We start from the raw sequence: 12187 nt of genomic DNA on the forward strand, positions 1-12187 counted from the left end.
GTAGCTAGCTCTGTAGACTTTTGATATCCTTTCGTACAAGGCCTATAGGTGTCTATTCGAATCAAGGCTCTTTTGATGTCCCACGCACTCCCATATGCCTCTGAGTGACACTACTGCCGATACTGATCCGAGTAGCCTTGCCTGCGCCGTTACAACTATACTTTCTTTCTATCCTAAAGCTCTCTTAAAAAGATTCTTTTTAATAGTAAGATATAGCTAAGTAAGAAGCCTTTCTTATCTATATTATAGATATTATATAGCGCAACGTTATATTAATTAAGCTTAGTATAAAAGAGATTAAAATATAATTAATAGTTAGCTTAATTATTAGCTAGATAATAGTTATAGTTAATACTAGTAGATTTTTTAGTAAATATTTTATTATAGTAACGTAATAAAAACTAAGTAACCTAGCTATTAGAGGGCTTCTATACTATAATAACTACTATATAATTTTTTACTATAGCTTAAGAAGGTAGTAGGCTACGTTCTAAGAGTTTTTCTATATATTTTATAATCTTAGATTCTTATAGTAGAGTAAGTAATTAGCGTTTTTTTATAGCTACTATTTATGACTATATTTTATTTTAGTGCTACTATATTAATATTATAAGCTTAATACTAAACTTTTTCGTAGCTACGCGATATAAAAGTTAATATTCTATATCTTATAAATTAATTACTATAATTATTTCTTTAATAGCTGTTATGGTGGTGGAGATATCACGTGTTGAAAATGATGGGTGGTTATTTTGATAGGGCGGCTGGTGTTGCATTGGCTGAACTGTTGCATTGGGTGAGCACGGACGGTAGTAAAACGCAAAACGCAGACGCAAAACGCGGAACCGAACAGGCCCTAAATCTACAAGTACTCACGTGATATAAGCACAGCAACGAGATAGGAAGACATATATCAACTCATGGCTAGTAATTATACCAAATCCCTTATTATAGATTTAGCATGTTCCGGCTAATTTAACGTAAGGAATCAGCTAACGCGTAGGAATGTTGGAATAAATAACTGATGAAGGGAATCGTCGCATACGTACAGATCTCTGAAATTAAGAAGAGTCGTTATTTCATTGTCTTCTTTATTCAGTCTACTACCTCTGCAGTCTCTCCACCTTAATATTAGGCACACTCTTTCCACTCATATTTTCACGGTCTACATATGTTTGGTTTCATTCATTTCATCTTCTAAGAGATACAGGGATCGATTTTACAATCTTGAGAGACTTGTCACTACTTCAGAATTATGTGTTTTACCTGCGGCTCAGCCAAGTGCCCAAAGCTACAGGATCATGAGGCTGCCTTTCTAGTGGGCCTTCATGCAGCGAACTTTGTTTTGTTGTAAATACTAGGCACGTTAGGGAGCCCTCTATGGTCCATGGAATGTATGTTGCCTCCAAGATAAGCAGGACACCTGAAACACAGGCACACTGCGCTATAGTATTCTGAACATCAGTAAGCAGAGTTAGCAGGTGGACACTTCGCTTGCCATATATGTAAATGGGGGGAAAGACCGGCATAGGAACATATCTTGTTTTAGAGTTCAGCCCGGAAAATGGGCTTCATTCCCGCTGTGATTTGGGATTTGTGCAAACACGAAGCGATTTAGGAAGACCTAGCGCGGAACTATGCTGCTATGCTTTAGTAAACACTACTATTGTCTTACTACTCAGTGAACGTACCCACTGCTATCGTCACTTCTCAACTTCAAAGAGATGCGAACTCTATATAGTAATTCTCTTTTTGCTCTGTATTTTCTCTCCAAGTCCTCTTTTCCATTTAGGCAATATCAAAGTCTCGGGAGAGTGGAATGATATGTAGGTGTCTTGGGTAGGGCTTCGAGAACAATACTAGCATCGTCGCGTCATGCTCACTCGCGGATGTGAACTCCATGAACCCAGTATTCGCACGGAAGATGCCAATAGAATAGTAGCCATGTAAATCATCCACTGCTTAGAATGAGCGTCGCGATGGCACGTTGAGCTTTGTCCAGACCCGAAACAAGCAGTTAAGTAGAGGCGCAATAGACTTAACAGTTGCCATGGAAGTCGACATATTGGTCGCGTGGCACATTGCGGTGGAACGGCCCAGGGGTGGTTTGGATTCAACATGAATTAATTTGTAAGATGGGTTGCTCAGGGACCAGGAGAGCGCATACTTTCACCTTTCTAAATCACAGGGCACACGGTGTGGTTGTGGGTGGTGCTTTGTGGCGATCACACATCCTCCTGCCGTTTCTGGTCGGCCCGAGGGTTCAACCACGTCATCTCCGAGATAAGTAAAACCGATAACGAAGAAAAGTCTTCATCACTTATTGCTTCAATGCTCCTCGATACACTTACCCGCTGCGACATGCTACCCTGCTAACAACAGCGACGCTGGAAGCGTCGTACAGACATCATTTCAATCCGCCATGTCCGTCAACGGGATAAGGCGCCGAAGCAACGCGCATAGCGAAGAAGAAATCATCCCCGGCACGCGCCGACTCTACGAGAGCGACCAAAACCTACCAGAAGACTCGTCGCTGGAAAAGTCGGGCAATATCCTCCTCGTACCCCAGCCCACGAACTCGCCCAACGATCCGCTGCGCTGGTCCCTGTGGCGCAAAGTCTGGCACTCGCTCCTCGTCCTGTACATGGTTGGCTTCACCGCAGCAACCTCGAATAACGCGGGATCTGGCTCCGACGGTGTTAATGAAGAGTATGGGATTAGCTATGATGTCTTCAATACTGGCGCTGGCGTGCTCTTCATTGGCATCGGCTACTGGGCTCTCTTGAGCTCTCCTCTGGTGCATTTATACGGGCGGAGGTTGGGCTATCTTGCCTCTCTTGTGCTCAACATCGGTGGCCTTATCTGGTATGCGCGTATCGATAGTGTCTCCGGTGTGGTGTGGAGTCAACTGTTTGTCGGAGCTGCCGAGTCGGTCGGCGAAGCTACTGCGCAACTGTCACTTCTCGATATCTGGTTTGAGCATCAGACCGGTAGTGTGCTTGGCATGTACACATTTGCGACGGCTATCGGCACCTATCTAGGCCCTTTAATCGGTGCCTACGTATCTGACAGACTCGGCTGGCGTTGGATCGGCTATGTCGGTGCTATTATATGCGGCGGCAGCCTTGTCGTCTTTTACTTTGGCTTAGAAGAAACTGAATTTTCGCGCGATCGTTACCTCGCCGGCAACAACGACCCTGCCCTCCTCGACGCCGAACAGCCTGTCGGTAAAAGCTCTTCGCATGACGCCAACGGCGGGAAATCCGCTCCGGACACGGCGCTTTCTTCTGTGGATCAGAAGAAGACATATTGGGAGCGTATCCGCATCATCACGCCAGCACCGAACCTGCGCGGAACTGGTTTTAAGCAGTATCTCAATCGTCTGTGGCACACACTCCGCGTCTTCACTTTCCCTGCTGTGTGGTATGCCGGACTGCAATGGGGCTTTCAGCAATCCTGTTTGACCTTTTATCTCACCCTACAAGAGGATACATGGTCCGGCGAACCGTGGAATTACGGGTCTGTTGCGGTGGGAAACATGAACATTCCCACTTTGATTGGCAGTCTTATTGGCTGTGCTTATGGAGGATATGGGAGCGATGCATTCATGCAGTGGATGATCAAGCGCAACAAAGGCGTTATGGAGGCTGAATACCGGCTGTATCTGATGGCACTTTGCACCCTGATCTTCCCTACCGGCCTTTGGCTGTTTGGCATCGGCACAGCCCGAGGTTGGGATTGGCCTGTGCCGTACATTGGGCTGGGTTTCATCGGTTTTGGCTATGGCTGCGCTGGTGACTTGAGCTTGTCGTACCTCGCAGACTCGTTCCCGTAGGTCCACCGTTGCTGAAATATCGAGGCCGCTGCTAACACTCCCAGTGATATGGTTCTTGAAGGCATGGTTGGCGTCGCAGTCATCAATAACACGCTTGCGATGGTGTTTACCTTCGTCGCCAGCTTTTGGATCGACTCCGGCCTGGAGAACTGCTTCATCGTGCTTGGCGTACTAGGTTTACTGGTTATGGGGTTGAGCCTACCTATGGCCATTTTCGGGAAGCGCACACGGAAGTGGGCAAGGAATCGGTACACAGCATTTGTCCAGATACGCGATGGATTCTCAAGATAGGATTTGATGTGAACTGTATGATTACCGCTAGTATATAAGCTAAACAAAGAGTCTTGCCATTAGCAGGGGGTATATATATGTGATAATAATACACGTAAACACCTACTACCACATTTTGAAAGTGAGTATCTAGTAAACTCCGGAACACTTGATTTACACGAGTGACTGTCCTCCCATAAACTATTTCTCAACTCGCCAAGCCGGGAATGCATTCTTTACGATGTGGCCACAACCTACAGTTTCAAGCAATCTTTGCAAGAAAAAAAAGCAGGATCAAGAGTTCGGCTCTTTTGAGGACTTGGAATGAAAACTCTCTACGCTTGGAAATACCAGAAGGCAGCCCAAAACCCGATGTTATGACAAAGGCCGGACCCACTTGACGAAGTTCATCACGGAAGGTGATCAATCCTCTGGGCCGAAGTTGTGAGCTCAGAAGAACAGCTGATGTCCTTTTCTGCCTCGGTGGATGCTCCATCGGTGAGCCAATGGATGACTACGTAGCCCCAGAATACTGTGTATCGGTTAGATATGGCTTCGGAGGGGGATGATAGCTGGCTCACCATCTACAAGGCAGATGGTACTGCAAACCAAAGCGACACCCTTCCCTTCAACACAAAAATATTGTATGATGAAAAGTACCAGGGTGACAAGCGTAATGGCAAGTGCTCCTATGATGCTCTTCTGCAGCAATGATCGAATGCTCCTTTGCACCGGCGTATCTCTACTTCCCTCTATTTCAACTATTCCTGCCCGCGTTTTACTGCTGCCACAGATAGTTGAAAAGCTCCAGTTCCCGTTCTGCTTGAGCACTGGCTGGAGAAGATAGAAGAAAACCACGGTGAGGGCAATGTCCATAACAATGTCGATGATCAAAAAAGGCACCGTGACCTTCCTTTGGATTCCCGTGTGACATCGCCCCGATTTAGGATCCATGACGGTGTAGGGATGAAGCCAGGCGTTGATGACGATACCGGCCGAGGCAGTCATCATGAACAGCATGCTCCCGATGTATACCCAATCGCGACTACGAGTGACATATGGTGCGCGAACAACATGAATGCGCTCGACAAGGAAGATATAGCTGTAGACATTTTTAGTGAAAGTTCCTGCCAAGGTTGGTAATATGAAGCTGACATTACGCTTTTTGTCATCGCGTAGAGGATGAGACAAACCCAGGTAGTTGCAAGGCAAAGGTCGTAGGTATACAGCCCTTGGCCACTGTGCAAAACCAATAGAACGGTTACGAACATCATAAGCAGGATATATAGGAGAAGCACAAGCGTGAAAGTCATATTTCGTTTCATACCGGCATTGCGTCTTAACCGATTGAAGCGTGAGCCTACAATTGCGTCAGTAGAGTAGCTGCGATTGCGAATCCCAGATACCAACCGAGTAGAAGCGAAGACATCGTCACGATAGCTAGAGACAGTAGGATAAACAGCGTCCGATCCACTGGCCTCTCCCCTGCATATGTCCGAGGCCCGTCGCCCCCGCTAGCCCTCGGTTCCTTGGCCGCATCGAACATTTGTGTCCCAATGAGCGACATGGCGACTCTCGTATTGAAGGTGAGCAGCTCATTTGAGAGTTAAGGTGTCCAAGAGGTCTAAATGAAACTGCCATATGCAAGTTCGCCCAGCCACCAAGGAATAATGAAAGTCCTAGCTGCAGTGATTCAAAAGATAGCATAGCGAATGTGCATTAGCAAATACGGCACAAAGTTTGAGGCTGACCCATGGTAATGAAGGAAATGGCACATTGGGTAGTAAGGAAATGGGGTCACATCAGATTGCCCTCTCCCTGTTTGCAGATCACCCCTTTTACGTGGCGATTTTTTTTAGCTTGTAGTTGATAGCCCGTTTCCCTTTTCCGATCACTCGTCATTGGTCCGCTGGAGGCTCTCCCAAGGACGCGCACGCCAACCGATGTGTCTAGGTCCAGTAATATAACGATAGCGGGGGGCGTGCGGAGAAAGTGGCGGTGGCGCACGGCATGTGCTTAGTGGATGCTCGAGGGGCACCCAACCGGAGGCGGACTCAAAGGGGAAAAGTAAGGTGAGTGTGGCCTGGATATGATATTGGTGTTTGGAGAATACGGGTCGGATGTACATAACAAGTAACACCTCGATTGGTATGTGTGGATTGATCTGCCTGCCTGCCTGTCTACACTCAACTTCAATGTGTTTCACTTGAAGCCGCGTACCCCACCCAACCAAAATCAACGCTACGGACGCACCTCTGCGAACACCATTGTTTAGTGTGTATCGCGCACCTGCTTAGCAAATATCTGCCGGAGAGTGGGGATAGGTTTTGAATAGCTTTTGTTTTTTTCTCTTCTACCTCCAGTTGATTCGATACTTATCCCATCTATTACTCGAAATCTCCTTCCTTATGGAGGGCGGAAAGGCATGTTGAACGAGTGTGTGTTTAGTTGCTATGGAGAATAACACCAGTAACAAGTAAAGCCGTTTCACTACGCCCACTTCCATACTCTTACTTGCTCACTTGCGGGTATTACGCAAAGTTATATGTGAAGAGAGGCACAGCCCTTTACACAGAGGGCGTTCGGTCCGGCACACTTTGTATCTTTTGCTTTACATTCTGGCATCAATATTCCGTTCTAATGTCAGTACCATCGGAGATATCACCGTCTTGGAGCGGTATCAGTCATATGATGGTTACCCCGAGTTGGTCATCACCTTCTGACGTAAACGCACGTTGGCTTCCCAATGATGAAACTTCTTACAAGGTTCGGCTGGTTACGTTCGTTCCTTAGTCCCGTTGAAATAAACTACACCGTGTCCGCAAATGCATTTTTTGCTACCAACAATGACCAGGTGGTTAAAAGGTACTTCGCTGACTAAAAGCATCCTTAGCATTATTAAAGTCATTTTTGGGGACTGCGACCTCGGTGGCAATCTTGTGAAGTCTAGAAAAACATGGAGGTTGTAGTTGGCTTCGTCCTTCTTATCATGAAAAGTTATGGCTCCAAACAACGCTGACTGCCTGGGCAAAGGACGTTTGCTGACATGTTGTAATGCCTAGATGACTAGCAGCGGATATCATCTGTCTCGGGATACTTGCCATTACCTCTCTTACTACCATTATCATCATTGCCCCTACTGCTATTGCTAATAATCTATTTTCGTTTGAGTTGGCCGTAGAGTATGTGAAGAGCAGTTGCACCGATTCGATCATTTGTTTGCAGCCTTCTAAGTTGGGTGTGAATCCAGAAATATACTCAATCTTGTTATGCAATGGGTGAGCATAAATTACGGTATAGCATTCCAATTTTCTGTAATCGCAAAACAACTCTGAACTTAGGGTTCTGATACTATGTCTCAAGATCCGCATGCTCTACTGCTAATAATCTTCCTGCGAGCTCAAGCCTTAGTTCAGCCTCATGGGTTTGGAGATACTCGCCTTTTCCAGTAACGAACCAAAAAACCACTGATATGACGAGCATCACGCCGAACACTGCAATAGCCCAGTTCATATCAGATATGCTAGGATCGGGTGTCCCTGGAAAGAAGAAGAATACTGTAGTCACCGCACAGTAAATCACGCCGACCCAATTAAGGAGCGACCCCAGTCTACCAAGCTTGAATGTTCCTCCGAAGGGGAGATTGTCCCGCCCGACAACCAAGAGACAGGCGATTGGTATACCATAAGATATGGTTAATGCAATCGTGCTTACACTCAAAATAGCCGTGAGAACTGTCGAGGCAAAGAAGTAAAGTACGCCAACAAGGCCAATGATAACGCCTTGCAGCCACTGCGCTCGTACAGGACCCATCCAGGTTGAGTCAATCTGGGAAAAGTAGCTGCTGAATGGAAGTCCACCGTCCCGAGCGAACCCCCAAGTCAAGCGACCGCCGGTAGTTGCGAGGCTTACACCTTGACCCAGTCCGTTGACTATGAACAATATCATGAGAGTGGCTCCGCCCTTTAGTCCGACCGTCTGACGGACAAGTTCGATAAACGGCAGCCCAGTTGGCCCATCGATAACGAGATCAAGATCCTGGACACAAAACAGACAGACCACCATGAAGATGAACCCGCTAATTGCGCCACATACAATGGCTAGCCAGATGACTTTTGGTCCGTTTGATCTCGGGGCTGGGATTTCTTCGATCACTGTAAAAGTCTGTTAGCCCACCATGCCAACCCGATAATGGCTGAAATACTTACTGTGAATCGTCGAATCGAACGCTGTCAATCCATAAGCCGCTTGCAACAGCCCTAAAAACCATACAACCCCATCACCCCATCCTGTCTTGTTCTCCCAATCTCCGAACACAAACTTCGGAGACTGATACTCCATCCCGTCTTTTACGCCCACCGAAATCAAAAGCGCCAACATAATAGCGAAGAAAAGTCCGACAAACCAAACACCAACACCGTCATTGAAAATTGCCAGAAATCTATTACTCCGGCATGCTGCAACATTTACTACTGTAAAAAGCGACGCAACACCCAAGTAAACCATGAAGTTGACCCACGCTTTCCCTGCGCCATCCCATTCTGGATCAAACATAACTTTCATCCCCAACAAAAACTCTGTCATGAACGCTACTTGGCTCGCAGTCAACGTCCACCAGCCAAATGTATTTATCCACGCCGTCATGTATGACAAAAACCGCCCAGCCTTGTGTTTCTCAAGTAGGCGATGGACCCAATACGCTTGCCCCAGAGCGGTGGGCATGGAAGAGCACAGTTCTCCGAGAGACAGGCCTACGCAAATGTTGCAGGTGAAAACTAGGACCAGACCCCAGAGAATTGCCACGGGGCCGCCGTTGGTCAGGCCTGAGCTGAGGCCTTGTGCAAAGGTTGCGTAGGTTCCGAGGATACAGAAGGACATGGCGAGCATGGAGACGAAGTCGAATTTAAGGGTTAGGGATGCTTGGTGGTAGGATGACGAGGTGCCGATCTCGATAGCATTGTTGGTGGAGGTTGTGGAAGCCCGGCGGGCAGGCCCTTTGGTGGATTTCGTGGAATCCATAGTTGCTATACCCATAACTAACGCACTCTTTCGTTTATACCTTATATGTTTGTAACTTTCTGAGGGTTGAGTAGTCTCACACAAGGTCTTGCTTAACGAGATGTGAGGCCTTTAGTGTAGAGAGCAAGTAGATCCAGTCCGCCGGGGGCTTTTATTTAGCAGAATACGTGCGCTATAAGGGGCGCGGCCGAAGCGAGAACATTAATTGAAGTGCAGGTTGAAGAGAAGAGAGCAAACGCTTTGTCGCGTAGTTCTCCTGTCAACAAAACGGGGTCTCGCAAGCAAATAACGAAGATAGATATACACACTAGCTCTCCACCCTGCCCTTAACCCTGATCGGAACTTATCTCTGCGGAGAGGGCAAGATTGGCGCTATCAAGACGGGATGAGATATCACGGGGCAAGGATAAGAATCTGCAGCATGTACCCCAGTTCTTGGGGGACTGAGATAGCCGAATCAGAATCAAAACCACCCCTCCCACAATAATGCAACTACGCAATGAAGCTAACACCACTGATTTTCTATCTATTCAAAACGCAGAGACAGTTAGTACTTTACCTTGTAAGAACGCTCAAAATTCTACATAATTGCTGTACGGTCTATATAGTGATTCACGCTGTCATTTTGGTCATTGATGGGCGTAGTTGTTATCCGGCTATTTCAGTCCAGATAGTTCACTGGATCCGGCACTAGGCTCAGAATAGAAAGTCCATGCGCAATCAGCTCCAGCTTGCTTTACGATCCAGATAGAGACGGCACGGCCCAAAAACGAGTTCGAGGGCAAATTGTCCGTTTTATTGCCAAATCTAGGTATAACTCATGCTCACTTGGGCCATGCATGATTAGTTAAATTGGTTCCGATGGTCCGCTGGTTCACAAACTCGTCTCTTCACAGATTCCCAAGTCTCGGTGAGCTTGGCCACCTCAAAATGACCTCCCCGCCTCCTTGGCTACGACTGTTTGCATCTGCCTGTGTCCGTATCATGGTGTTGAAGAAATGTGCAGCAAGGCATCATGCAGAGCTCGTGTCGCATGATGCCTTGCTGCAAAGGTACGCTTCAGCCAATGACAAGGGACCCAAGCGGGGGGCAAATATGACTATCACTTGGTTGCTGACATTGTATATGGAGTAATACCTAGCCTCTCCCTCAAAATGCTTTAAAGCTTGGACTCCTTATTACAATTCCTTCCCATACCTGTCACTCCGAGGTTCGCTTATCATTCGTTAAGATTAAAAGATATTGAGCTCAAGTCTCGATGATGGCTTATGTGAGGCACCGATAAAGCTAGTTTCCTTCGGGGAAAAGTACTCGCCGGTAGCACGATACACAGTCGGTCAGCTAGCCTAAGCGGAATCCTCTTACACAAAGTAAACGTGTGACATCGATCTGTAGCCAGCCAATAATACCTGTGTGCACTATTGAGACATTGTGCTACCAGTCTACGATGACGTTGTTGCTGGGCCAGTCAGTCGCGCCGTTCAGCTGTCACACACAATTGTCTACTGAGAATTACATCTTATTCTTGAATCGGGTGACATACAAGATTTGGTGAGTGCAGCTAGCCCATCTTCTCTCCACTCAACCATTGTCATGGGGCCAGGATAAGTTCTGGATAATGGCAAGCTACTGATTGAGCGATCTGCCGCATGAAACAATTAGTGGCGTGTCAGAGGGGCCGTGGCATCAACGGCAGATTGCCTTTTCAGTAGAAGACAGAGGCCAAGTACGTAGTCGATAGAAACCCTTTTAGCTGGCACTATAGACACTGCCGAAAGCAGTCCTCTATACTAGGCACGAAGCAGAGGGGAATAGTGAGTCTACCATCGTTTCTATATAGATATATGCTCTCATTGCCCGTGACGATATGAATAAGTTCGGTTAAGTCTAAAAGGTGTGAGTGAGAGCATTCTAAGTTAGCTGGCTGGAAATATTTGACTGTTTGGGGATATCGGCTTTTGTATAGCACCTATTATATGAATGAGTAGTCGCGAAATCTCTCAAATCTGAGCGGTGGCGCTGTTGGGCAAAGATGATATGGACCACCCAGAAATTCTGGGCTGTAAAATAAGGCACTGACTCAAGTTTAAGGTCAACAGCATCATTACTAGCTGTTTTCTGGATTTTGAGCACAATTTCGACAGGCAGTGAATGCAGCCTCGAAGCGAATTCATCGTTGGTAGAGGTTAGAGTACTTACTAGAAACCGGGGAAAATCCAGAGGCAGTGTTTGCACCATATAAAAAAAAGGATCATTGAGGGCTGTGGCTTTACTATTGGCTTCAAAGTTGGAGAATGTAGTCACACCCATTAGGATGTAGAGAGGATCCCCATGAAATGTTGTATTATGATCGTCAAACTCTCATACATAGTCACCAATGTATGATCTAATCAGGGTAACAAAAACGGGAGGGAAAGTTCGTGTATATTGAGTTCAGATTTGCATCATCTACTTTGAGGATGTACCAAACATAAGGGGATACAAGTGCACTATACAATCAGCCAAACATAAGAGCATTAACAAAGTAGATCTTGGTAGAAGACTTCTAGAAGGGCTGGTAGCGCGAATTCGATGCTATAACCTGCTGATCTTAATACTCCTCCGTTCATAAGCGAAGCAGGCATTGTGGTGGATAACCCTAGGCAGTTGAAGCAAACCCATCTTAGGTCGCGCTAAGCGCATACGGTAATCTACGGTCAATTGGTTGGTAGTCTCATTGACATAACGTGCGGGATCAGTAAGCTAGAAAGATCAGTAAGCTGAACGCCCCACCCAAACTGACGCGACTGTCTGCGCAATTAAGCTATAATAACGTAATAAAATAAGATAAATTTAAGAGATATAATTTATAATCTAGTCTTATATATGTTACAAGGGGTTAGGTGCTAATACTTCTCTAAGCTCGATCTAGGTTAGAGCGAGTAAGATAGTATAAAGAGCTCCGTAAGGGTTATCTAGCGATATAGTAGAGTAGCATACTTATATAGAAAGTAATAAAGATTTAATAACTACTAATTTATTTAATAGACTAATATATAGTAATCTTATTAAGTAAAGTAACTA

General features: G+C 46.2%; 3 protein-coding genes across 3 annotated transcripts; 1 reads left to right on the forward strand and 2 right to left on the reverse strand.

Moving 5' to 3' along the window:
- Positions 1-2422: 2422 nt before the first annotated feature.
- COCMIDRAFT_10180 (uncharacterized protein) lies at positions 2423-4126 on the forward strand (the record flags this gene model as incomplete). The annotated part of the gene is made up of 2 exons (XM_007695491.1): positions 2423-3831; positions 3880-4126. The coding sequence occupies 2 exons, from the start codon at positions 2423-2425 to the stop codon at positions 4124-4126; spliced, it is 1656 nt and encodes a 551-aa protein (XP_007693681.1).
- Positions 4127-4515: 389 nt separating this feature from the next.
- Positions 4516-5651, reverse strand: COCMIDRAFT_110541 (uncharacterized protein; the record flags this gene model as incomplete). The annotated part of the gene is made up of 4 exons (XM_007695492.1): positions 4516-4637; positions 4687-5207; positions 5261-5344; positions 5512-5651. 4 exons carry the CDS (start codon positions 5649-5651, stop codon positions 4516-4518), a joined length of 867 nt encoding a protein of 288 aa, XP_007693682.1.
- Positions 5652-7456: 1805 nt separating this feature from the next.
- Positions 7457-8992, reverse strand: COCMIDRAFT_110542 (uncharacterized protein; the record flags this gene model as incomplete). The annotated part of the gene is made up of 2 exons (XM_007695493.1): positions 7457-8259; positions 8314-8992. 2 exons carry the CDS (start codon positions 8990-8992, stop codon positions 7457-7459), a joined length of 1482 nt encoding a protein of 493 aa, XP_007693683.1.
- Positions 8993-12187: the final 3195 nt, after the last annotated feature.

Source organism: Bipolaris oryzae (assembly GCF_000523455.1).
Source record: "Bipolaris oryzae ATCC 44560 unplaced genomic scaffold scaffold_331, whole genome shotgun sequence".
Classification (NCBI taxonomy): Eukaryota; Fungi; Ascomycota; class Dothideomycetes; order Pleosporales; family Pleosporaceae; genus Bipolaris; species Bipolaris oryzae.